A 26,252-nucleotide genomic window follows, 5' to 3' on the forward strand; every position below is an offset into this window, starting at 1 on the left:
AGTAATAGCGTTGGCCTGCAGGGGGGCTCATCTGCACGGGTTTATCATGCTGCTCACCAACCCCTTTGGGGAAGGCCAGCCCGGCTCTCCTTGTCACCCAGCTGCTGAAAATCCCCTGTGCCACAGACACACGCTTAATTAAAGCGGAGGGACCTGTAACCTTGACGACTGAGAGCCGCTGTCTAGAAGCCAGCTGAGGCAGATATAGCTTCGGTGTCTCTGGAGAGAGAGCAGAGAAGTGACATGAGTCAGAAGCACGCGGGCGTTGGGCTGCGTGGGTCACATCCAGCCCAGGTCCCTGGGGTGTGCACCACGAGGAGCGGAGGTGCCCCGGCCCCGCACATGGGGCTGGGTGGTGCCAGGCAGCAGAAGGCTCCTACAACTGTCCAAAATGTTGTAAATGCCCTTCAAATAATTCCCCTGAAGGGCTAGGAAGTTTGTAAAGGCCTCGTTACTTCTGCCTTAATGGGATGCCAGAAGTCAGTGGCAGTAAGAGGTTAGAAACACATTTCCAAGAAGGGGGGGGAGATTTCATGGGGTTTTTGAAAGCGCCCATAGAAGACGACGATCAGCTCTGCTCCAGCACAGCCAGATCACCCCAGCAATCTTCTGCCTGCCCCAGAACCAGGGGCAGAGCTACCAAGAAGCTGTGTTGGAGGAAGGTGAGGGCTGGAGGAACAAAACGACCCATTTCCACCTTCCACACTGTGCTGCAGGCACCGGTACCAGGGTGGAGGAAAGGACCCGGAGCCCCCCCTCTGCCAAAGTAGCCCAAGAAAGGTTCAGCAAGGGATGTACCATGGCCAAAAGGCACCTTCCCAAATCAGAGAAGCCCCAAACCTTCCTTATTAGTTTCTGTGAGCACTGACAGGCAGGGTGGGAGGGCTTGAACCAGCTGGGCTGGAGAGGAAGCAGAGTGGCCAAGGGATTTGCAGGGGGATTTTTGGTCCTTCCAGAAAACAGCCCAGGCTGCAGGGCGCCTCCCCACAACCAGCTTCGTACTGGGGCTGCTTCTCCAGAAATGCCAACCAGATGAATGCCACCAGACTTTCCAAAAGGAAGGCAAAGGCTGACCCAGCTGCTGTCTGGGTTTGTGCTCAGGCTGGGATTTCCTTCACCCAGCAAATATCTGGGGAAAGGGCCTGGCCTTTGCAGTGCCCAGACCCCAAGAGGGGTGGGACAGGGCTGCGGGATGCCCCAGGAACCACTCGTGGCACCCCCACTGCCACCCAGGGCAGCATCCAGGGGCACCTGGGGCACCCCGCTCCCAGCCCAGGGACCCCAAAGTGGCACAGGGCCCCCAGGGGGATGCTGCCCATACATCGATGTATGGGGCAGAAGCGGGGGTGCTGGGCTCAACCGGGGGGGGTACCAGAGGGGATGCGGGACCAGAAGGGGGGATGCTGAGGAGGGACCGAACCGGGGACGGGTAGGGGAACACGGGACAGGGCAGGGGATGCCCGGGACGGGGACAACCGGGGATGCCAGGACCCAAACGGGGCCGGTCCGGGGGTGGGGTGGGTGTCAGCATCCCCCCTCCCCGCACAGCCACGACCGGGGCCGCCCCGCTTACCGGCCCGCCCCGCTCCCGCCCCGCTCCCGCCCCGGTGCCGCCGGCGGAGGCAGCGCGGCTCGGCCCAGCATGGAGGGGACGCGGGGCGCCCTGCTCCGCCTGGCCGCCTGCTGCCTGCTCTGCGCCCTGCCAGGTACCGGGGGCGGCCACCGGGCCGGGGGGGCACCGGGATGGGGGGAGAAATCAACGGGGAGGAGGGGGGGGGGGCCCGCCGGGCTCGCAGCACCGGGGGAGTTGGGGGGCGCCGTCGGGGTTGGGGGCTCCGCAGCTCGCAGCCGGGACCCCGCGGGGCGAGCCCCGAAATTTGGGCAAAGCCCGAGAGCTGCGGGGGGCGAGGAGGGGGTCCCCGGGGGTCGCCCCGAGGAGCCGAGCTCCGGTCCCCGGTCCGAGCCTCGGAGCTGGCACCGAGGGGACCGGGGACAAAGCGGGAGGGGAGGTGGCGGCGACCACCGGAGCCGCATGGGGGGAGCGCCGCCGGTAGCCCGAGGAGCCCCCCGGTAGCCCGAGCCCCCCCCGCGGTAGCCCCGTCCCCACGTGGGCTCGCAGCGTCGCGCTGGCGGCCACGCGGCGGGGCAGGGGCAGGGGCAGGGGCTGGAGCCGTCGCCATCCCCCTGGCCGTGGCAGTGACAAAGCGGGGGGGGGGGGCTCGGCGAGCAAGCGTGGTCCTTCTGCTTGGCTGCTAAGAGAAAAGGAAAAAGAAAAAAGAAAAGGAAAAAGAAAAAAAAAAAAAAAAACTCGGCCAGACCCCGATCGGGTCACAGCGCGGCAAAGGGCAGCAGTTGGGGATGAAGGGATGAGATTTTTTTGGGTGCTTTTTTGCCTCTAACAACGGCTGCTGGGAGCCCCCCGTGGGTGCCCGGCGCTGGGAGCTGCTGAGGTTTTTGAGCTCGGGCTGAGGTTTGGCGCCCCGGATGCGGTTTGTCTGGGTTTGAGGCTGAGCACGGTGAAGCGGTCCCGAAGCAGACCCCATTCTGCTGGGAAAGCCCTGGATAAAGCCACGCTGCCCGTATGAGGGTGGCTGTGCCCTTACGGGGTGTAGCAGTGCAGGAGCTCGGGGCTGCTGCTGCCTGCGCTGGCCCCATCGCGCACGCCGGGGTACCCCAGGGAGCTGCTTTCCTCTGCTGGCTCGTGGGAGCCCTCCCGCTGCAACGTCCAAGACTCAAAGTGCTGGGACGTGCCAGAATTAACATTGTGCTGGACTTTTCCTGGGTTGTTTCGTGCCTAACATCCCAGTCCCAGCGTCCCTTTGTGGCCTCAGGAAATGGCACCTATGCGGCTGGCCTGGCCCTCATCCTCGCAGCTTTTGGATCTGCCAGCTAGTCCCAGCCCCAGCCGAGAGAGCAAATATTTTGTGAAATAAATGGCACGGAAGAGCTGCCACCAGTAACAAAAACCACATGGCAAGCTCAGTCCTGAACGAGACAGCAGAGAATCCCCACAGGACAGCGATGGTGGAAGGGGGGCACCCTGAGCTTGGCCCCAAAGCCAACAGCCACCCCACAAACCTGCCCCAAACCAGGCACCCAGAAGGGTCCCTGCCCTGCTCCCGGTGCCGATCCTCTTTGCCCCCCCTCCGGCCGCGTTTGCCGTGGGGCCAGGCAGGGGCTGGTGCTGCTGTGTCCCCGTGCTCTGCCCACCCCAGCTCTCAATGCAGCCTTTCTTCGCTGCCTGCGGAAATCCACTTCCTCCAGCACCATTAGCCTTAAAAATAACCCCCCCGGCGTAGTTTTGGGCTGCCTCCCCTCTCCGTGCTGAGCTGCCTTGCAAGCAGAGGGGACACTTGTGGGTGCCTGGGGTTGTGCAGGCAGGCAACATGCCCCGCAGACGTGCCATGGGTGCCACTTACACACTCGCTCTCTTCTCCCTGTCCATCAGGAGCCTGATGGCACGTGCTTGAAGCACTCGCCTCCTTCAGCTCCCTTGGCCCCATCCCTCCAGGCCAAGAGGAGCTGGGAAGAGCCCAAGGATGGACACAGTCGCTGCTGGGGTTTCTGTGGGGCTGCCACGCTCTGTAGGGCAGTTCGCGTAAGGTCTGGAGGCCGAGCAGCCCTGCAGGCTCTCCCCCAGCTCATAGCACACTGTCTAGGCTCCCTGCTGACATGGGGCTGCTATTAAGGCAACCGGCTAATTAATTTTCTCCTAATGACATGAGTGCTTCCTCCACTGCAGCTGTGGCTCCTGAAGTAATCAGGGCCGGGGCCGGCTGATGCCAGATCTCCCTGCTGTTGCTGTGTTTATTGGGGTCTGCAGCCCCAGACAAGGCCAGTCCTGGGCAAAGGCATCTTTATCACAGCTCAGTCCTCGTTCTCGGGTACGGAGCAGCCGGCGTGGGAGCCTCCTGGGCACCTTCCTGCCCAGCAGGGCGCTTTGTAGCTGCATGCGGCCAGTGGAAAATAACCGGCTGGGGAGATGGTGGTGGCCAAGCAAAGCCACGACTTGCACCTCCCCGGCACAGGCTCCGGCACTGCTGCGTGCCCTGGGCATGTCTGTGCCGTGGGTTTTTTTTTGGCTTTTCCCGGTATTGAAGAACTCATGCTTGGCATTTTTGTTGCTCTTCCCAGGCCTGCTCATCTCTGCTCTCGCAGCTCTCCCTCTGCCCATCTCTGCCATGCCACCGTGATCCGGTGTCCCCCATCCCAAATGCAGTGCCACCAAGCAAGGCGGTAGCACCAGCAGGCTCCTGCCTCCCCTTTTTGCTCCCCAGGGGCTCACACCTCAGGCCCGGCATCTGCAGATGCCCTGGGGAAGCATCCTCCTGCCTGCCCGGGCAGGTCGGGCGCTGAGCTGTCCTTCCCCGGCGCCGCGCTCGCTCAGCACCCTGTATCTAATCTGCGCCCCGTCTCGTGCTCAGCTCGAGGCCTTCTGCCTATCGGGCTGGAAGGAGCTTCTCGGTCAGGAGACCTGGTTTCTATTCCTGTCCCTTACACCACAGCCCTCGTTTTGCAACGTGCCTGGCCTGGCCAGCTTCCAGAGCCGCGCCGGGCGCTCGGCACCTCTAGCTCGGCTCCCTCGCTTCTGCTGCCTGCCCTACACGGCACGGCTCAGCTCACAGGGTGGTGTGAATTAACTTGTGCTGTGCAAGGGCGCTTCTGTGGTCCCCAAATGGGCTGCAAGGACGGATCTGTCCCTGCGCCCCATGCCTGGCCTCCCTGCAGCACCCGGAGCCTGTTTGGCCCCTCTCTGCTGTGACACAGACGGGGACAGTCCCGGCATCAGCCCTGGTTGGGATTCTGCTGGAACCCGCTGCAAATTCAGCCTGGTGGCATCCCACCTCCACCGAGGTCCTGCGAGGGATCAAAGTGGGACCGAGTGTACAAAGCAGCTGCCCTTTGCCCCGGGTCTGTGTCCGTGAGCCTCGAGTTGCCATGGGGAGGGTGTTTGCTCTGCAGCATCCCTGGGCGCATCCGGCACCCACCCCAAGGGCTCCCGCCACCTCCGCCACCCGGGTTCCTTAATTCGGGGCTCTGAGGTCAGGCTGGGCTGCTATCTGATCAGCACGCACCCCGGCTCTGCTTTTAAATGAAATTAAGAGCCTTGGGTTTAAATCCCACTTAGATGGCTTTACGTGCATTTATGCTTAAGCTCCTGCTCCTTGAAGAGGTTGTTTAATTACCGTTGGTTGGTAACCATAAAGATGTAATAACTGGCAACAAAAGATAATTTCTGCGCTTAATGGAGTACTTTGCTAAGCAAGAGGATATAATTGCTTAAATACATATAGGTTACAGCTTGGGCTGTTACTCTTTAAATGTTATCTTAATTTTGCATTTCACTATATCGTTTGTGACCTGAGCTGTTACGCTGAAGTGGAAACTGGATTCAGTTAGTGCACAAAAATAGCATTTTGGAAGGGTTTGGGTGCCTTCTCCATGAATCAGAGCAGTGGTTTGACAGTCATTCCGGAGGAAGCTGACTCCAGTGAGCGCCACCCGCAGACAGTGACAGCCTGCGTGGGGGGATCGATTCATCAGCACCGGGGAGCCCTGCTCCCATCGGCACTTTTAGGGAAATCCTGGGTGGATCCTTTCTCATTTTTGTGCTCAGCTCTTGTCTGGGTCTCCTCTGCCCTCTCAAGGCCCTGCAGCCAGCCTGCCCCTGGCTCCCTTACCCTGCGTGACTCCTACAGCTCACCCTAGGCTCTCTGTAAGAGGGATTTTAGAAACGGCAGTAAAGCCTGTGAACTGGAGCTGGATTTATGTTGACCCTCGGGGAGCTCAGGCTGCTGTTTCTGGCTGAGAGGAGGGTGCAGAAGACACCTCGGGGATTGGGACAAGTTCGTGGATGTGCTTATCCACAGGCTGGTCCAGCTGTGGTCCCTGCTCTGTCTCGCTGCCCTGCTTTATCCCGAGAAACAAATACAAGGTGGGGTGGCTGCCGTGGCAGAGGTGAGACCTGGCTGGATGGAGGAGACATCCCCACTCTGCGTGGCTGCCCTGAGAGCAGCAGTGCCCTGTCCTGGTTGTACAGGCTCGTACAAACCTTCCCCGGCCCCTCGCTTGGCCCCAGCCCCGAAGCTCGGGCAGGGAGTGCGAAGCAGGAACAGCCCCGTCTCCTGCAGAGCTGGCTTCCTTCACTCTGGCATATTTATACCACGTCTGCTGCAGAGCTGCTGGGAGCATGGCTGATGTGTGCGGGTCCCTCAGCGTTGTGGTGTGGCCCTGGAGAGGGGCTGGAGCCGCAGGCTGATGCTCGGAGCCCTCCCTTCCCTCACAAAGCAGGGAGCGTTTCCCACCCCTCTCCAAGACATGGGGGCTTCTTGGCTGGCTGCAACCCTCCTCCCTCAGGGCCTCTCTCTTCCTTCGCCCCTCTCGGTTCCCAGGCAGAGGTCACTGCAGTCAGCACTATCTGATGGGAGCTGCCGCTCCGTTTCCACCAGCCCTGCCCCGATGTGGTCTGAGACCGCCGGTTCTCACCAAACACACTGAGCCCGGTGGTGAGCACAGACCCGGGGGCAGGACAGCCAGAGGACAGCCAGCAAGCTCTGTGTTAGCAGGAACCGCAGCACAGCCGAAGCAAACCTCCCCGTGGTTCCCCATCAGGGAAACAGAGATGCTGTTATTATCGGAGCTCGTGCAGCTGGCTGCTTCACTCGTGGTGCGGCTGCTGGGGCTTCGTTGTGATCCCAGGGTGACGGCGCCTTCACCAGCTGTCTTGGTGTGCTGCAGCTGTGGTGCCTTGGAGGATCCCCGGGAGGGTGAAGTGTCTGCACTAACTCCTTCCCTTCCCATCTGAGAGGAGGGCCTGGTGCCCTCGTCCGCAGGACGATGCCGCAGGCAGTGCAGCCGCAGCCTCCCTGGCATCTGGTGCAGGAAGCAGAGCTCCTCCAGGAAGATGCCAGAGTAACGAGCTCTGACCTGCATCCCTGCAAGGAGCTAATAAACATCTGAAATCATCATCACTTAGCGACTGGAGCAGCAGCCGCGCTGCTGGGGCTGGGGATTTGCAGAATTAGAGGGCACCGAGGATCCAGAGCAGAGCAGGGGGAACAAAGCTGTGGCATCGAACCAACAGTGTCGCAAATCTTAATGCAAAACCCTGGAGGGGTATCTTTATTTTAAAACAAAACTGAAGAAAAACTCACCGGTGCTTGTGCTCTTTAGCATCCACGTGCTGACAGGCACCAAATTGCAGGTAACTTCCCCTGGTGCTTGGCTTGGTGGTTTGTGCTTTCTTTGGCTGTGCCCTTACTCTTGGAAGCTGATAGGCAGTGACGGGATCTTTTGTCCATCTTTTGTCCGTCTGTCCCTGAGTGACCAGGATTTACTCCCTGTCTTTTGTCTGTTTGTCCATCTTATGGCTCTTGCCTTGTTCCTTATCTACTCACCATCATCTCCTAATGGCTTGAGTTTTTGTGTTAGCTTCGTTTAGGCTCTCCTTTTTTTTTCAGGCTCTCCTTTGTTTCCTGAACTGGTGTGCTGACTTGTGCTGGGCCCGCTGACATGCTAATCCAGGTGCCATCAACTCCTGCGGTGCTCAAAGCCCCCCGAGGGCATCCCTGCTGTCCATTCCTGTTCCATACCTGCCAATTTTAACATTTCTACTGCAATTCTCTGCATAATGGGTTTTAAATGTTGTGGTGTCACAGCAGCAGCCTGTCTGGGTGTGCTGTAGCACAAACCTTCCTGAAATGGTCCTGCTGGATTCCTGTCAGATACAGGGCTGGAGCAGCCTGTGCTCCTGGGCACCGCTTCCCTGGCAGTCACAGGCACTGGGCAGTTCTGTGAGAAGGAGCCGTGTGGCTCCTCGTGGAGGAAAGAGTTTAGGGAAATATCCCTCCCACCAGCATTTCTTGTCACAGACAGCAGGGAGCTGTGTTACAGCAGGACCAGGGTAGTGTTAGCAGGATGAGGGGAGCTGCTTGGCCCTCAAACCCTCCTACCCCGCAGCACCTCCCGGCAGGGATGCCAGCTCCTATACAGGGCCCAGACTCATCCTCCTTCCCCCTGCTTTTCCTTTCGGAGCCAGAAAAGCAGCACAGCCATTTCAGAGTCACTTGCTCTTGTGCAAGACAGCTCTCCCCAGACCTTTTCTCTGCGTGACCCCAATCGCAGCTCGCCCACCCCATGGGACGCTGGCCGGGGCACAGGCCAGCAATTCAGAGCAGCACGTAGCCAGGCTCGCTGCTGGCCGGGCACCTGGCCACCGCCTTTCCTGTTTACCCCGCAGCAACAGCGCAGCTCTGTGTGCGCCTCGCCACGCGGGAGCAGGTAGCCGCGTGTTTACCGAGCATCTGCCTCTGCTGCAGGGGCCTTCAGCGCTGCCCAGCTGCTCTGGGATCTCGCCTAGTTGGCAGCTCACCGAATAAGCAGTGCTGGTTTTTGGGGCTGGAAACTGTCACATGAAGAGCTGTGATCCCAGCTCTTCTCTTTCCGGGTGTTACTGTATCCTATACCTTAGCTCCATTTCAGAGAGCAGCTCGCTTTGTTGTGGACAGATCCAGGCGACACCAAAAGGAGCATCACTTACACCTTCGGCCCTTCACGTTGAAGTCGCCCCAACTGGGGCTCCTCTCGAGAGCCTGTTCTCTCCGAATGTGCCGAGCGGGGCCGAGCTGCTCCTGCTTCCCCCGCGGGAGCCCTCATGGGACTGGGGCCCGGGCCGGGGAAGCGCAGCTCCGTCAGGCTGCTCCTCGGTTGTGAATTCTCCAGCTGGTTGGGGTACTGCGAGAGCCTCTCTCTCTCTCTCTCTCTCGAGATGCGTTGTGTCTTTTTTTAGGGCCTGTTAAGTGCCGTAGCTGGAGAGGAGCTCTGATAACTGTGCCCGTTCTGAAGAGCTTTTAAAAACTGCTGTGGTTTTCGCAAGGCCTTTGTGCCGGAGTGGGCTGCTTTGTCGGTGGGTGAACGTCTCTTGGTTACGGCATCTGCCTCAGATGCTTCTCTGCTATGGAGAGCATGGGCACGAAGATGGATTTCCTCCAGTACCTTTATGTTTTTCTGCAGTGGTTCATCATGCCTCAGTGGCTTAGGTAGAAACACGGGACAGAAATAGCGAAAATATTGGCCATGCGATGTTCCTAAGTGGTCTGGAAAGCCCATCCTGATGTGACTATATTCCTCTGTGTGTTCTTTTTTTTCTTGTTTACACACCTCAAAAACCCTCACAGGGCCCATGTTTGTGAACAGCAGTGTCAGAGCCTTGTGGCTTCCCTCCTCCCGCGTGCTGTCACCCCGTCTGGTGGCTGGGGATCCAGCGGGGGATCCCTGCCCGCTGCAGGGGGAGGCTGAGCAGCTCCCCAGGCCTGTGACAGCAGAACACTGCCACGCTTTATGGTGACGATGCGTTCATAAATAGCTCGTGAAGGCAGCTCCCAGAGCACACCACCAGCTGCTTTACAGCTCTGTAGTACCCTTTAGCTACGCATTTTACCCTTCCCTCCAACAGCAAACCCACAACACTACTCAGATGACGAGCAATATAAGCTTTACCCTCGCCAGACACAAACTTTATAAACAATTTTCTACAATTCCTCTAGCCAGGGGAGACAGAGGATCTACTTCTACATTTTCCCCATTTGTATTTTTTCTACACCACTTCTGACTCGTCTTTACTTTCTCAATCAAATCCTCTAAAAAGGTTCAAAAGGTGCTCTGGGGCAGAAGGGGTGGAGATGGTGACCCCACAGAGCAGGAACACAGAACGGAGAGGGAGGAGGGTACAGACAGGTTCCCTGGAGCAGGGAGGCCAAGAGGGCAGAGAGGCTCTTTGAACCCCTTCCCCAGGTACAAATCTGTGCTGGATTTGGAGTTAACAAGATGGAAAGATTCAGGCCCTGATGTTCCATTCCGTTTCTTCCTTCAGTGTGGGATCTCTGTAAAACTTCTCAGCATTTCTTAACTCTCTTCCCTAGGAGAAGGAGAGAAGGCAACAGAGACCTCGGTGACAACACCTTTTCTTAGCACCACGCCAACCTCTCATCAGCTCAGGGAAACCTCTGACCTCAATCCAGACACTACTGCTGTTCCAGAGACAAGCTTGGGGATAAACGTGACTGCTGCAACGCTCAACGTCACGGGAGCCCACGGTGCAGAGGTGGAAGATGCCTCCACCTCTGCCACCACCGTGGCAGGCACTGAGGCAGAGAGACTGCAGCCTTCTGCTACTGCCAGCCCCACAGACATCCCGGTTACACAACGTGAGCACCACAATGTGAGCTCATCAGATAACAGCAGCACTGAAATCCCCTCCCCTGCCCCGACAGCCAGCAGCACTCTGGAAGAAAATCAGCCCGACCGTGAAGTGACGGAGCCTTTCAGCACAACCGAAGAAATGGATGATGCCAGCAGCGCGACCCCAACAACTCCTCTGAACAGCGTGCTCGGTGAGGTTTTGCCTTTCCTGGCTGTGCAGAAAGTCCTGCCCCAAGGGTGCACAAACCGGGAACTTACGGTGCTGAACGTCCTTCTGCTTCTGTGAACTCTGGTGGGAACCGGAGAGGGGGGCAGAATTGGGAAGAGCCATTAGGCCTGTCCCGTTCAGTGGGACTGACCTGCAGAGGTGCTGTGAGTTCAGCATCCTCCTCGCAAACCCCATTACTTGTGGTATTAATTCTGTTGGCTGCTTGCTGATGAGGATGTTGATGGTGTGCAGGGAAGGCCTTTGTATACCTCATCCTGACCAATGCACTTCAGCAGTGCTCCTCAGCTGGGCTCTGAGGGGCTGGGATCCCATTCCCAGCCACTTTGGGATTGTCACCCCCCTGATGCATGGCACATTGACCATTGATTCGCGTGGTGTTTGTGCACAAGGGTATCCTTTACCCTGGTTGTGTCCCGGGGTCCTGCTGCTCTGTGACACAGCCTCAGGGGATGCTGCTGCCCAGTTGCTGGGCAGAGCCTTTGTGCTTCCCATAAGGAGGGAGGACAGACATTTCCCAGTTTCTTGCTCCGGGGTGATCTCCAGCTCTGTGCAGAGCTGTTTGAGGCTTCCCTGCTTGTCCTTTGTCCGCAGAGGACAGGACTAGTGGGGCCAGCTGAGGTTGGCTGACATTGCAGACTGGCACATATGAGAACCAAGAGAACTTTCTAGCACTGTGCCCCACAGTGTGGCTCTGCTGCGTCTGCACTCTGTGTCTGCTTGTTTTCTGACGGGTTATCAGAAAGCTGCTTTTCCTGTAGTCCCCATCTGCCTTCTTCACAGCCTTGCTTCTATTTTGTCCAGTCCCACAGCATTTGCACTCGATCCTTTGAAATGACCATTTGTCCCTATTTTGTTCGTCCCTATTTTGCAGCAACCACCAACAGCTCTCAGCTGGGGCCTTCAGACAGACAGACCATGGGGCCCACAGAGGCAAGGTCTGAAACCAGGCCAGGAACAAGCCCTGTGGGTGCCACAGAGGTGAGCACCATGGAGCCCAGAACCTCCTTGGCTCCCATCTCCACCTTAGGGAGCACATCCTCTGCTGCTGCCTCCGGTACCATCACCACGAGACCCGCTGTGAGCAGCTCTGCCACCAGCACAGCCGCCAGCCCCACCAGCACATCTCCTCTGGAGCACCCGTTAGAGCCCATGCACGAGAAGGCTTCTGTGTTGGATGTTGGTGATGATGAAAACCCAGGTAAATGCTCTGCTTTTGTCCCTGCTCTCACAAAACATGGCAAAGGGTTGGGCGTACCTCAGATTTCCTTTCCTCTAAGTCACACCAAGAGAGGGCTTTGCTACTCCAGCCGGCGAAGGCTTTCCTGTGGCCTCATTTCCTTGGTGTCCTTGCAGAGCTACCGAGTTCTCCTTTGGCTGACACGACGAGGGCCGATCCCTTGGTGATCGCGGTCATCTCCGTCTTCATCGTCATGGTGGGCATCCTCGGCCTGGTGGGCTTCCTGCGGTACCGCCAGCACAACAGCCGCATGGAGTTCCGGCGCCTCCAGGACCTCCCCATGGTGAGTGGGCTGACACGGGCTGGCTTCGTACCAGCTTTTGTCTTCTTTGCAGTTACCCTTTTACTTTATTAGCAAAGTTTTGGGGTATTTGGGGGAAGGATGGATGCTGATCACAACCCCTGCTCCCTCGTAGGTCCCTCTCCTTCCCACAGGGGTTTGCCTTGAGGTGACAAGTCTCAAGGGTGACAGCTAAAGAAGCCATCTGCCTTCCCCTCGCTCTGAAGGGGAACAGCAAGAGGTTAAATGGAGAGAGGAAGGGGAGCACCATGCAAACTGCCCCTCAAACACCTTCCTAGCCTCTTCTCCTGTATTCTGATATATTTGCCTTGTGACCGTGACAAAGCAGGCTCTGTGCTCTGTTCCAGGGGTGGGACAGGCTCACTGCTGCTGGCCTGCAGCTAGCAAGCAAGCTGATGCTGGCACAGCCTGAGTGGAGCTCTGCACAGCCAGGGTTTTCTACATCCTCCACCTGCACGCACCTCTTCTCTCCCAGAGCCTCATTAAAAGGGAAGAGGGACTGCCCAAAGATCCAGGACCTGCACAGGGACAATATTTGTGGTGTTGGCTGGGGCTCTGTGCCATCACGCAGGCTAAAACATGCTCTTCTCTGCTTCCAGGATGACATGATGGAGGACACTCCCCTCTCACTCTACAGCTACTAGGCACCCAGGCTGTCCTCCGCCTGGCAGGCTGAACTTCCCAGAGGAGAAGGCCTTGAGGACTTGGTCCCAGACAATCTGCTGACGAATGAGGGGGCTCTGACTTGCACACAAATGAAAGAATTTTGGTTTCTTGTTTTTTTGTTTTTGTTTTTTTCAGGCGGCTTTTGGTTTTAGATGTTTTAAATAGTTCGTTGTTGAAGTTTTTATGTCGGGAATCAGAGCCCAGGTCTGGCTTATTCCTCCAGGCTCTCCTCAAAAAGATGCCCCAAAGGGGTGCCTCCTCCTTTGTGTGGGGTGACCGATTAGCCATGACAACTCTGACCATCACATTCTGCGTGGAGTCCTTCTGTCCGTCTTCGCAGCTGCTGCTTTCAAAGGAGATGGGCAAGTGATCCACGCAAAAGCTGTTACACTGATGGGGTCAGCAAAGTGCTAGCAAAGGAGACTGCTGTTTTCTGAGGGATCCAGGGATGAGAAGATCAGTTCTCCTAGGCTCCCTCTTGTTCTGTGTTTTTAAGTATTTTTTTTCCTTGCACTTTTTTTTGCTCCTGTTTCAGCTTTAGTCCCAGGCTTGACACTGCACATCCTGAAACACCTGCTGGGAGGGTGACAGACTGCTCTGCTTCCTTCTTACGTGCATACCTTTTCTCTTCAAGGGAAAACAGTCGTGTGGCCACTAGAGAAGCCCCCTCGCTATCCATGTTGCTTTAAAGTTGCTGGACGGAAACAAGCATGATTTTAGCTCAACAGGGCTTGACAGAACTCAGTCTGTTGCCAACTAGACACACTTAATTTGGTCTCACCAAACTTAGGAAACTGAGTCTCCCATAACTGACACTTCCAGCATACGCATAAGCTCCTTGCTCAGGCTCCGTAAGTGCTTTAGTTCACTTTCCTGTCTGGATTGACACGTGCCTTTCCTCAGGTACCTGCCATTTTGCTGCTAGCATCTGGTTTCTGAAAATGGTTGTACAAATCTAGCTCTGCACTGTCCCTCCTCTGTCAGTGCAAGGCCAAAGCTCCTTTCTTTACCTTTTACTGTTGGTTTTTGAGCCAGTTAGTGTCTTGTCATGAGGACATACATATGCTGGATGTAGGTGCCTTCCTCCCCTTCCCTTTCTAGATGTTAGGCTGATTAGATTCTGCATTTTTGCCTCAAAATATCACTGCTGTAAACTGCGAGGCTTTTAAGGTCCTCCAAGGAAACCCAGGGACCAGAGCCTGTGAGGGCAAGTCAGGATCTTCAGATGCCCTCACTTCAAAAAGACCGGATAGTGCATGACACAGAAGTATTCAAGTAACTTGTGCCTGCTCCTGTTGTTTAATTCATATTTGACTGCAGGTAAAGAGAAACACACGCCTTCTCTAGAGTGTTTGAGTTTTGATTAAGGCAGTTGTTCCCTTGGGATACAGCAAGGGCTGGAAGTTCTCCACCACATTGCTCTTAGAAGCCGCTGTCTCTCCTCTCCTTTCAGTAGCAACACATGGACCCCTCAAGGGACAGACAGGCTCACAAACAGAAGTACCTATTTTTTCCCAGTTCTGTTATTGCTTTTCTTAGCAGGGAAGGAGGAATTTGCCCATCAGCAGGGCTCAAAGGTGGAGCAGAACTGGGCTGGGTCAAATAGACGAACTGGGTAACGCAGCAGTTCCTCCTTCCCGTGGTACTACTTCCGAAGTGGCTGACAAGTGGCTGCAGTGCAGTTCAGATTCAGCTGTTGGCTTTGGCCTTGCATCTGTTTATTGTAAGGATGCCCGGTACAATAGGGAAGAACGGGTTGGTTCTCTCCTGCTATTATTGCATGAAAACTAAAGGGCAATTGTCACAGCTCCAAAGCTTTTGTATCGAGCATTGTCTGCACAGAGCAATCTCCCTAGCTACAGACTTGTTTCCCCTGCCGGAGGGCAGGGTGCTACTGGTTTTTCGCACAAAGAGAGGCAAGTTAGTGGTGGAAAACAGAACTCCATCCTGGCTGGAACTGGTGCAGGCTGGCGTAGCTGGAAAGTGTCTCTGCACAAAACCAAAAGGGCAGGGGCTGGCTGTTCTGGCTTCCCACACCTTGCTGTCCAGGGGAAAGGGGTGAGGAAGAAAACTCGCCCAACACCAAAGTGCAACTTTCTTTGTAAAATATGTTTATAGTGGATTTTTTTTTTCTGCAATAAAGTTACAAATGCCAAAGGTGCCCATGGTTCCCATATTTTCATCTGGTCAAATTAGATGTAATCTGTTTTAGAGGGAGACACTAGGCCAAATAATCTAACATACGCACTTTCAGACTGTCCCTTGCCTCTGCTTGAAGCTACCCTTATTGTCATCTGTTGTCAACTGCAACCCCAAGCTCTATTTACAGAAATATTTTCAAAGCCAATCTAATCCAAGCCTAAGTAGCATCATCTGTCATGCTTCTTTCTATAGTACAGAAATCAAAGCAAACTGAAATGAACATTTTATTTAGCTTCCTAGCAGTCTGAGCCCCTTGGAAACTCAGCCCCCCAGGGAGGCAAGGGCTCAGGGTTGGCTTCAAAAGTCCTGATCTTGCTGCAGGATTGACAAGAGTCCCTCCCCAGCTAATAGTCTACTATAACTGTTAGAGTAATTGTGCAAAATCATCCAGCTTGTGCCACAGACTCTGCTACGGGAGCTTCTCCTGGAAGAGCAAAATACGGTAGGTAAAAATACTTGGTCACTGGGCTTACGTGGTTTCTCAAAGAGTTCCCATAGCAAATCTAGAAAAGCAAAGCCCTGGAAGATCTAGAGGATGTGGACAGACAACAAACACTTCTTAGGTCAGCAGAGTGCTTGCTGAGTAATCTGAATAGGCTTGGGGCTGAACGCCCAAGCCTGCAGAGATTTCAGTACTGTCCCAACGATACAGCCCTACAGAACAGAAGAAGTAAGTAACGGAACAAACATGCTACAACTAAACCAGTCTTTTCAAGTCTGAAGTCAGCATTATGCTTGTGGTTTATGTTGGAGTTTCCTCTGTTCTGCCTATCACTGATGTTGCTCGGAGCCAATTTCATTCTCAGAGCAAACTGGTGAGCTGCCCCGTTGGAGAGCTGGCGCAGAGCAGATCTGCGTTAGCTGGAGATGCAGCAGCAGGACAGGATTCTGCAGGCAGCCACCCTTGGGAGGAACAAAGCTCACTGCCTTTGCCCAGCCCAGTTTGACCTCCCAGTCAAGAGGTGCAGTCACTGAGGCAGCCAGATTTGCAGGTGGACCATGGGCCAGTTGTGTGGCCTCCAACTTCCCTATCCAGCAAAGCAGACTTTGTCAGAACCAGAAAACAACTTGCCAATTTCCACATCTCCCTTTGAACACAGCACTTGCTTTTGATCGTCTCTTGGTGCTTAGTTTCAATGCTTCCTAGGCTAAGGCACAATTGTAATTAATTAGTACAGGGACAAGAATCAATCAAATCACATTTGAAGCTAAATGGGAGGGAAAGAAACCCAGATAAAAGAAGGCAGAGTTTGAGACCCACCTGTTTTCTCTACCCTGCCCTCTTTCCCTCTCTAGGTTCATGTTTTGAAGGGAAGGGGATTTGAGCCGCTGTTTTGAAGGGAAGCTGGGTTGAGCAGCTGAAGAGTGACAGTATCAGAGCTCCTGTGCCACAGGCAGGACTACCTGTGCCACACACCAGTTCTCTACCCACTCAGTTGTCCTCCTTTCTCCTAATTTAGTTTCGACAATGTGTATCTTCACCATGTCACACTGCAAGTCTGTACACAAGGCTCCAGTGTGCACAGAGGCAGAGAAACCTCTGTGAGAAGCTCTGGAGTGGGCAAGGCAGCATGTGGAACTGGTAGGACCAATAACCCCATGAGGTTATTAGAAAATGCCTATTGCCATTTTCCAGATACCTAGGAAGGAAACAGGAGGCTGCATGTCTCCAAATCATGCATATTCAATTTCCTATGACTATATTCAATTCTGTAAAAATACAGATTTCTCAAGGGAGAAGAGGGAAAGTTTTTTCTTATTGTACCTCCTGAGCTTCTGCCAGGGATGCTCACGTCTAATTGCTACCTCGGCATTATTGCATAGCAGAAAGCGAGATAGGGATCTTCTCTCCAATCTTCCCTCCCATCGCCCACAAAGAAAAAAGAAGTCATGCATTTCCCAGCCATGGAAGAGCCAAATATGTGGTCCTACTGATATGTCGCCAAGTGATAGGCAAAGCTGGAGGACCATGACTGCTAACAAAAGTCTCTGTCAGTGTTAGGCCTCCAACACTGTTTGTGGTTTGTTTGTTTGTGTGTTTCATTCCCCAGAATTTTGAAAGATGATCAAGATTTTCAAAATTCTCCATCCAATCACGTTTGAATGAAGACACTTCTACATACCAGTGCTGTTTCCTCACAGATCTGAGGAAAATCAGCTCTTACGCTAAGCACAACTTCAGACCAGTCGCAGAAAGCAAAGCATTCATCTGCCCAGAAGAGGACTTTTCCATTTTGGCTGGGGATTGGTTGCAAACTAGATCCTGTGCCAATCAGATTCTGTAGCATCAATAGGCTTTATAAGCAATCATTAACTATTATATGAAGGAAACAGAAAGAGGACGCTAGACAGTGTCAAACTTGATAGATTTGTGCATTTTGAAGACAAAGGGATCAATGTACTTATCTGCAAGGCAGCCTGCACAGCCTTCTGTGTAGTTATTCCCACTTCCTGGCTAATAAACGCACTTGAAAGGCATCCTCGACGCAGGTCTGCTTCTCATGCACTAGCAGTTGAACAATGGTTAGCCTCAGTTCCTCTGTAATAATTTTCCTTTTGAAAGACCCATCAGCCAAATAACTCCCTGAACCACAAAACCAGCATGATCTTGATCAGACGGGCAGTGGTCACAGCTGCAAGAAAATACGCGTGTTTGTGTTCCTACTGTTCGGCTCCCGCTCTGTTTACAGGTAGACCCAATCCCCCACCCACAGTTCAAATAAAGCAAGAGCTAAGTGAGTTACCAGAGGTATCCTCCCAGCCATAAAACAGGTCTCCCTGTGATGAACTGCCCAGAATTAATACATCCCTGCAGCAGAAGCCTTTTGCTAACGCTCTTTGAACTATAATGGAACATCTGTTGACAATCTCCCGCAGGGGAACTTCTCCCCTCCCCTGTTTTAATCCTCTCTCCTTCAGAAGTACTTTTGCTCTGAAATTAGACACATCAGTTGCCACAGAACGGCTCTCGCAAGCATGAAAGTGTTTCCTTCACGCTGGTCTTTCCCCGGAGCTGCAAGGAGAGGGATGAGCAGCTAGGCCTCCTTGGTATTTTCTTTATAATCTCGCTGTTATATCTGAGTAACAGAAGCTCTCGATGCTAAATTATAGGTTCTGCTTGGCACAAGACAAGGCCCATGGTTTCTGGAGCATGCCTTCCAGCCAGACTGAGGGATTCATTTGATTCAGGCTGAGAAGGTTTTTTCTAGAGACCACTGCAAAATTAGCAGTTTTCCTTTGTGCTGACCCTGGCTATGCCATCTGATCGCCCAAAGGGATCAAGCCTGATCATTTCTTCCATTTCCTTACTGATGAGCTCGGGTGAAGGATAAGAGTTTTCACCTCCTTTTTTATTTAAAGGTCAGGGCTTTTAGGTGGAATTGTGCACAAGGTGATTTGTGGCTGGCTAGCAGAACCTTTTTTTTTTTTTTTTTTTTTTTCAAAAAGGGCTGAGAGAAGCACTGGGAAAACAGCTCCCTTTGTTTTGGAGTCTCACCTGGTGGCCCACACCCAGTGACAGAGAATTGTTCACTTGCATTCAAGCCATCCAAGCAGGCCTTCATGCCCTGACCATGATCTGCTAATGGCTGTTCACACATTCAGATCCCCTACAAGAGGCAGAGTCAAACTCTGGGAAGCAGCTGTTCCCTGAGGAGGGAAAACTAACTGATCTCAGATTAACCTTCAAAGCAAAAGCCACAGTTCATAGACTGAGATGAAGATCACAGGAGCAGCCTCTGCCTCTGTGTCCAGTCTCAGTCTGTGCTCAAGCCTCCACTCAATGACTACAGCTGCTGCTCTCAGACCAGCACCACCATTCTCTGCCTGCTCTTCAGAGCAGTCCTAACCAAGCTCTGCTGTGTCCCCTTTGCAGGATTCCTAAATCTGTGCCACATCCCCAGGTCCTTTGTATTGACTGAGAAGTACACATCAAAGCGAATGCCACAGATCTTCTGTCTCCGGCATTGTCCCATGTGCTAGAAGACAGCTTTCACCCTTAAATAGGCAGTTCTCCTCTCTCCCCATCCTCTAAGGCTTTTTGAAGTGCCATCCTTTCGTCTCTTCCCTTCTCATTCACGAGCCAGCAATAATAAATTAAATTATCTCAGAAGAAAATGTGGGAAAAAAAATATTAAAACCATATTAAGAAATTTCACAAGGCCCTTATTTTTTTTTCTCCCCACTATTGCAATTTCCTCACATAAAACAAACCCGGCAACCCCTCCTTTATGGTGTTCATGGAAGTTTCTGTTCAGAGAATAAGATTTCTGAGCCTGTTTTGAGACACAGAAGAGGAAGGAATTTGCCAGCACCTGTCAAGTCAGTTATTCCATATTGGGTCTTGTCAGACAGGGTAAATCTGGGTAAATCTAAGATCAGTCCATGTCTGTACTGTTCCTGCTATGCACAGTCTCCCTAAATGGCACAATCGGTGAATCCCATTTAAAAAAGACCCAATCTAATCCAAAATTTGCAATATATTTTGGAAAAAAAGCATTTGAAGGCATTAGTAGAGGCAGCACACAAAAATCTCTCAATTTGTTCTGGCTCAGCGAGTGGGAGGTCAGAAGACAGGATCATATATCCCACCCCATGAGAGGGGAGAGGGCTGAAGCAAAAGGCTGCAGCTGGGAATTCTCTGACCTTGGGGGAACCCCCCCCCCACTGCAAACAGGCAGCACAGCATCTCTCCCTCTGCAAGCCAGCAGGCAATGCAAAAGCAGATCGATGCGCCAGGAATCAGGCCCTCCAGCAGTGTGTCACCTGGGGTGAGAGACAAGAATACACAGAGCTGTGCTGTAAATGTGCAGGGTATAGGTCTAAGCTAAAGAACATGAACAGTTTAGGTCTGAGGTAGAGTTAGGGAGACTAAGCAGGTCTGTGGACTGTTATCAAAATGTCTTTCTCTTCCTTGAGTTGCCTCCCTTAGGCCTGCCCCACATCTGCTAGTTTCCAGTTCTGGTAAGTCCAAGAAACCAACCAAGCCCAGAAGAAGAGCTTGCCAGCTTAGGGAAGTCAATATTCTTCACATGCTTTGTTTGCTCCCTATAGTAAAGAGGGCATCTTTCAATTAACATTAAAGGTCATGCAGATTTAGTTCAGGCAGGCTGTTAGACAGGCACTGCTGAGGTCATTTGCTTTGGCATATTTCTGTTCTCTTTTCCAGCATCACTCTCCCCCAGCTCACAACACAGTGTGGAAATATCTTTACAATCTACAGCATCAGAACAAGGAATTGGCCTTCCCAGACTCCTTACCCCATATACCAGCCCTAAGAACAAATGACAGCCTGTGTCCAGCCTCTCCAGCACTGCTGGTTCATTGTGGACAGCAATTCATGTAAAATTCTAATACAAAAACATCCTCATTCCCCTCCTACCGAAACAGAGACATACCAAAAAGCATCCTCACAAGCTATCCAAGTTCAAATTAAAATAGGTGCCCGTGTGTCAAGACAGCTCCTGGGTGTTCCTGCTGTCATATTGGTCAGGTTTCTGATGCTGCTATGATATAAATATTTACTGCTAAGGCTAAGTGACAGATAAGTAGGCTCTTGTTAAACGAAGGATACTGCATTGGCTTTTGTTTGGCAAAGATCTATATAGGAGCCCATACCTGGCAGATGCCTCGGAATAAAATGTTAAAGAGAAGAACTTAACCCCTTAATGGGACGTGAAGGCTCCTCAGGAGTTGTCCCAACAACAACCTGACATGTTCCAACGGCACCTACAAAGCAGTTAATTGTAGCAGGTTTGCTGGTAAAGTCTGAATCAGCAGGATTTGTGAATTGGGAGAACAGAATACAGGGCAGTTTAATATGCCTTACAGCCTCCATTCACAAGAATCTTAAGCATCTTACTAAAGTAGGGCATGAATTTTTTCTTTTAAAGGAACATTAGCCCTTTGTTCCCGATTTCCTTTAATGCTAAGTGTTAATGCAAACACAAGGGGTTTTTATATCCTAAAAGCAAGGCAGAAATCCAAAAGGATAAGGAGGCTGCGAGATGAACCTTCTTGAAGTGAGCAGTTTTCACCTTCCTAATCTGGCTGGCTGCGTGTCAGCACCAAAACAAAGATGGAGCCACATTAAAAAGGGGTATCTTGGCTCTGTCAGGGGAAGTGATAAGTATCATAATTGGCCCTCACATGCAGCTTTACATTACCCTGACACCAGACAGGGGGGGAGGATGAAAGAACAGGCAGGCACACACACATTAACTCTGTTGTTGGCATAGCAATAGTGCTCTCAGAGCAAAGTTTTAACTGCGGCCTAAGAGCTCCAAATCCTACTGCCTTCGCACCTTTAGATGCCTTTTACTCACCCCGAGCAGAAAAACTGGGCACAGCAAGTGTCTCTGATCAAATTATCAGTATGAACTCTGGCGTGGCCTGAGCAGTAGACATAAATAGGTTCTGCAGGCTCTACCATTTGCATTATTGTGGAAAACCTAGCTAGGCTCTTCACATCCTGAGGGCGCAGGAACCAGCCACACTTCACTAATTACCTTCAGGCACTTTGGTCTCTGTGGTGCTAGAAGCTTTATGGGAGCTGACGCCTTTGAGATTGAACCCTGAGGTAGAAATCCTCACCCAGAGATGGAGAAAACCACTCTGCCTCTCTCAACAAGTTCCTGCTTCTCTCTAAAAGAAATGAAGCAACCAACAGGTTAGGTCAAAAGTTCAGGAGTGAAGTTGCTGAGCCTAAGCCTCCACCACCTCTTGTGGTACCTCTGACCTCATGGAAAACTGCTCTTTTCTTATTTAATATCATTTTATTTATTCTTTCAGGAATTCAAGCAGTGGCATAAGGTAGGCGGTCCTATGACACACAAACCTCGTTCAGGCACTGGATTTCATATGCCTTTGACGCCCATGGCTCCAACCAACACTAAATGGTGCAGGATTAATCCATGAAGAAAGGCCAGCTCATTTCTGCTCAAAGCCACAGCCACAATGCCAAACCCTCCCAGTGCAGGGGTAGGTCTGTGTTGGAAAGGGACAACAGGACACCTGTCCTGACCATCAGATCTATAAACCAAGAGGAAGCTGGAATACCACATCCCAAAATGCCACTGACACAGCAACTATTCCTCACTCCAACAACCTCTGCCCTTCCGCACAGGCTCAGTGAGTGGTACCTCCTTCAAGAACAGGAGGATAGCACTAACAAGTCCTTAAGCTTAGCCTATTGGAACAACTATTGCTGGGGGTAGAGATGGTGAGAGAACATCTTTGACAGGATTTCTGCCAAATCCGTGCCACGCAGCAGCACATCTGCCTCCCCACCTAGCCCTGTTATCTCACTTGTGCCAGCGCAATTTTTTCCTGCAGCAACACTGTGAAACACACCACTTAAAATAATAATAATTAAAAAAATAATAATAAATAAATAAAAACACAGTGATGCACTGGTTAGGCTCCCTGATCGGATTTACAGCACAACTTCAGTGGCAGAAGCTCACGAGGCAGTGCAGGAAAAAGCAGAGGAGTGGGCACATTTGATGCTGATATTGACAGCAAAGCCCCATCATAGCCTGACAGTAGGCAGGAGTGTGACACCATCAGGGAAGGCCTTAGGCTTTTCTAGAGAGATACAGGGAATCAATATGTAATTATATAGAACTGCAGTGAAGTTCTGTTATTGGAAACATCTCACCAAGCTGACACAATACCCTTTATTGAAGAAAACCTAATAATAATAGAGCTGTGCTGACCTCCACGCTCGGCGTACTTCCCTACTAACAAAGACAGACATTGATGTGCCTGTGGTCAAGAGTGAGAAAGATCAGAAGAGCAGACAAGGAATTAAGATACCCTTTAACTCAATTTCAGGCACGAAACTGCCCTGAGCCTTCAAACAATTTGTGTGACCGTCTGCCTTGTGTCCCTGCCTAATGCAGGGCAACGGTCCCTTAACCAGGTCAGAAAAGGCTTCAAGGGCTCTGGATGGGAAGCAGAAGGAAAATCCCTTATGTTATAGGCAATACAACGTTGGGGCTTGGTGATATTTATTTACTGTTTCAGAGAACACAGGGGATGAAAGATCCTTCTGTGTGCTGTGTGAGCAGTTCATGATGACAAAAAGTTGTGCTGTGGCCCATGTGGTGTCAGCACTAGCCTGAGGGAGATGAATGGGTGGCTGTGGGTTTCCTAATAAATAAATAAATAAATATATACACACATCTGTGCCCAGAACACCTCAAAAGGACATCGCTGCTTTCCCCCTGAGGCCTGATGCATGTTCTCTGGATGCTGTTTCACTGTTACACGGGGCTCTATGGGAAAGCAGAGGCTGGGGACAGCGACAGGAATCTCCAGCTAAACCTGTGAGAGTTAGGCCATCTGGCAGCTATCCCAGGGCAGCTGGGGTTGGACAGAGAAGGATACAGTGAGACAGAGCCAGAAAGATCTAAGGGTCCTCAGCAAGGAAGCTCCGACGTCTCTTCTCTCCAGGGAGCAGGGCAGAGCCAAGCTAGCAGGGCTTAGAGGCACGAACAAATCTAGTTCCCAGCAGCAGAGCATGGTGAGAAAGGAAAGTGAAGGGGGGCTGGAGAGCTGGGAAAAAGTTAGAGTGTAGACAATTCATATGAGCACCTCTTCTGGCTGTCATTTCAGCAAAAAGTCAGATCCTGCCCAACTAGCAACCAGGAGAGCATCTGGAGTCACCCACTGCCCTGACAGAGGGTTTGGGAAGGAGGCAGCAACACTCGGGAGGATCAGGTGGCTCAGGGAAGCAGGGAGCTAACTCAGAGCCTGTCAGCTCGGTTCCAAGGACAGCCAGGAAGGGAACAGCAGGTACTCACTCACAACACCCACAGGGAATTAGCTGAAGGTGCTAACTCTCAGCACACAAATGCCTGTGTTGGTGACAGTCTGACATTTCACCCCCTTCACTAGCTGCCCCAGGACCAAACACGTTGCCTGCACTTATCCAGGGGTCCTCTCCAGGACAGGGCAGACACTTCATCCATCCCTGCTTCAAGCTTTGCCAGTTCAGGAAGACCTTCCCTCGCAAGGCTGACAAATCTACCACCTTCAGCATCAGCAAAAATGGTTCTGTGGAAATTAATTGTGCCCACAAGATAAACACTCTATCCAGGCAGGTACAAAGGACAGTATATGGAAAGACAGCGAACAAGAACAATATGATGAGAGCTCAGTCCCCTTCATCTCTCAGCTTGCCAGCGCAGGCCCTGTGAGAGCTAGCTGCTAGCTGTGAACAGCCAGCCAGTAGCACCCTCCTGTGACACACTCCTGCAGCTCCCGTTACTCTCCTTCAAACCCCAGAGTTCCACGTGCCCCTGCAGCAGTTTTCATGGCAAGCACAAATTTGCCACATTAAAATCTGCCAAGCTTCTGCTGGGTGTTCCACGCTTCCATCCTGAGCTTTGCTACATGTAGAAAAGCAGTGTTCTGCCCATAGTGATCACTTCACAAAGAATTTAAGAGCATGCCTTCATCTGCCCTGGGAAAGCAAATTTCAAGCCCTGGCTGAGCAAGTATCCTCCTGCAGCAGGAGGTTTCCAGAACAGCAACCTGCTGCTTGGTGCAAAAGATACAGTCCAACTGTTGGCCCTACTCTCATTTCAACCCCTACCCCCAGCTGTCCTTTCCCTATTCTTCTCCCATCAAGTCTTTCTGTTTCTTCCTTTTTCAAAGGTCATCCACTTCTGCAACAATACCTACTTCACTGTGGCTGCAGCAGGAACTGTTGTATCAGAGTACACACAAATGTTTATTTTTTCCCCAGTTATACATGTTCTGAAGGCACGCCTCTTTAACTGCCCTCCATCATTCAACAATGGAAAGGGAAGGCTTCTTCTTGCTGTTTCAGCAAGCTTGTTAAGCGAGAAAGTTACCTGTAGAACACCTTGCACACCGGCTTTCTCAGTCACAGCCTGCTGCTAGTACTACAGCATTTAATAAAAATGCTTCCTCTTCTGCAGGCAGCAGCAGCGTTTTCATCCTGGCTACTATTTACAGTAAATTCTCCATAGATAAGTTTCAACACTCAGTTCTTCTCCACAGATCCCACTTGCAAACTAGCTCATCCCAACAGTAGGTCTGCCACAGGTCATCAAACCGTCCAGTGCTACATTTTGGATGGAAGGCCTGACTATAAAGCAGCATACTTTGTAGTATCAACTTGGACTTCTCTTCATTTCACCAGTTGTAGACATCTGGTTCAGTAGTTCTTCCCGTAGTTGATCTGTGCAGCAAAGCAACCTGACTTCACACAGACCAAGAAAAAGGCCAAGGCTATACTAAATTCTGTATTTGATTTTCTGTCTCTGTTGCCAGGCAAAACCTTGCGAAACCTTACAAAACTATATCCACCCACAGCTCTCCCAAGGCAAGGGATGGATTCAAGGGTGCAGGCAAGCTGCATTTTGTCCTCCCACAGCTCTCCCAGAGCACAGCGGGGAGTCACAAATCACCAGCCCTGTGTATCCTTCTCTACTTCTCCTCAAGGGCTGTCTGTTCACCACCGTTCCCTGGTTTCATTGTCAGGAACAGAGATTCTCAACTAAAACATTGCAGTGCTTCCTACTGAGGGCTGGTTCTGGTAGACCATTTGGGCAGTAAGAAGTTGTGAAACTCAGATTCAGATTTCAGACCACTGCCAGGAGCAGAACACGACAACGCTCACTGACTTTAGGCTGCAGTTGCTCCAACTCTTTCCTCAAACAGTCATTATTTTGTAGCTTTTTGCTGCTTAAAGAAAGGGTGATAAGTTACAGGTTTTCTTTGAGTACCTTCCCTGCACTAGCCCTGAATCTACAAAGCTCTTAGATCTGGGATGCAGATGAGATGAACAATCCCCACAGAGTTAGTGAAGCAATTGCTAGTTACGGCACTCACATTTCAACCCCTCTGTCCTCCTTGGCAAGGCCTCCACGCTACTGTGAGTGCCAATCACAGAATGTCCTCTGTAACAGCAAATGGGAAAGGCAGGAGGTGTTCAGGTCCCAACCTAGCCCTTCAAGTGCTGGGACACAAGGAATAGGAATAGGATCAAGGAACACCCAGTAAGATGGTTTCAAAGTTGTCCCCTGACAAGCAGAGCACAGCACTAACACATGAATTCCCCTCTGCCACCATGCTGCATGCTCTGCAGACTGCAGAAGCCCTGTCCTCCTGCTCCAACTGGGACAGACAATATATTTGGATAGAAAAGTAGGCAAGATGCACATTAAGAATTCAAATATCTGAACTAATATCTGCACCTACAAAGACAACTTGGTGAGTTGACTAAATATTGTGAGTTAAAAGGGCTTCAGCAAAGGACTTCATGTGAGGACACCCAACTCGAAACCAAGGTTGGTCACGGACCTCTGGAAAATCACTTTAATTTTGTTTTCCACTGTGCATTTCCTCTCCTGAGAAGCAGAGTTGCAGATCACTGAAGAAAAGGC

At 52.0% G+C, this 26,252-nt stretch overlaps 1 protein-coding gene across 1 annotated transcript; it reads left to right on the top strand.

Moving 5' to 3' along the window:
* Positions 1–1,613: 1,613 nt before the first annotated feature.
* On the top strand, positions 1,614–12,746 carry LOC311440731 (uncharacterized protein). The gene is made up of 5 exons (XM_084527991.1): positions 1,614–1,706; positions 9,921–10,391; positions 11,301–11,627; positions 11,783–11,949; positions 12,567–12,746. The coding sequence occupies exons 1-5, from the start codon at positions 1,643–1,645 to the stop codon at positions 12,609–12,611; spliced, it is 1,074 nt and encodes a 357-aa protein (XP_084384117.1). The 5' UTR covers positions 1,614–1,642; the 3' UTR covers positions 12,612–12,746.
* The last annotated feature ends 13,506 nt before the right edge of the window (positions 12,747–26,252 follow it).

This window comes from Aythya ferina (assembly GCF_964211825.1).
Source record: "Aythya ferina genome assembly, chromosome: 8".
Classification (NCBI taxonomy): Eukaryota; Metazoa; Chordata; class Aves; order Anseriformes; family Anatidae; genus Aythya; species Aythya ferina.

Bases quoted from the DNA above. Each gene is read 5' to 3' on its own strand.
- LOC311440731 (XM_084527991.1), top strand. From the start codon at position 1,643: ATGGAGGGGACGCGGGGCGCCCTGCTCCGCCTGGCCGCCTGCTGCCTG. The intron at 1,707-9,920 runs GTACCGGGGGCG...TCTCTTCCCTAG, and splicing joins CCTGCTCTGCGCCCTGCCAG to GAGAAGGAGAGAAGGCAACA. The intron at 10,392-11,300 runs GTGAGGTTTTGC...CCTATTTTGCAG, and splicing joins TCCTCTGAACAGCGTGCTCG to CAACCACCAACAGCTCTCAG.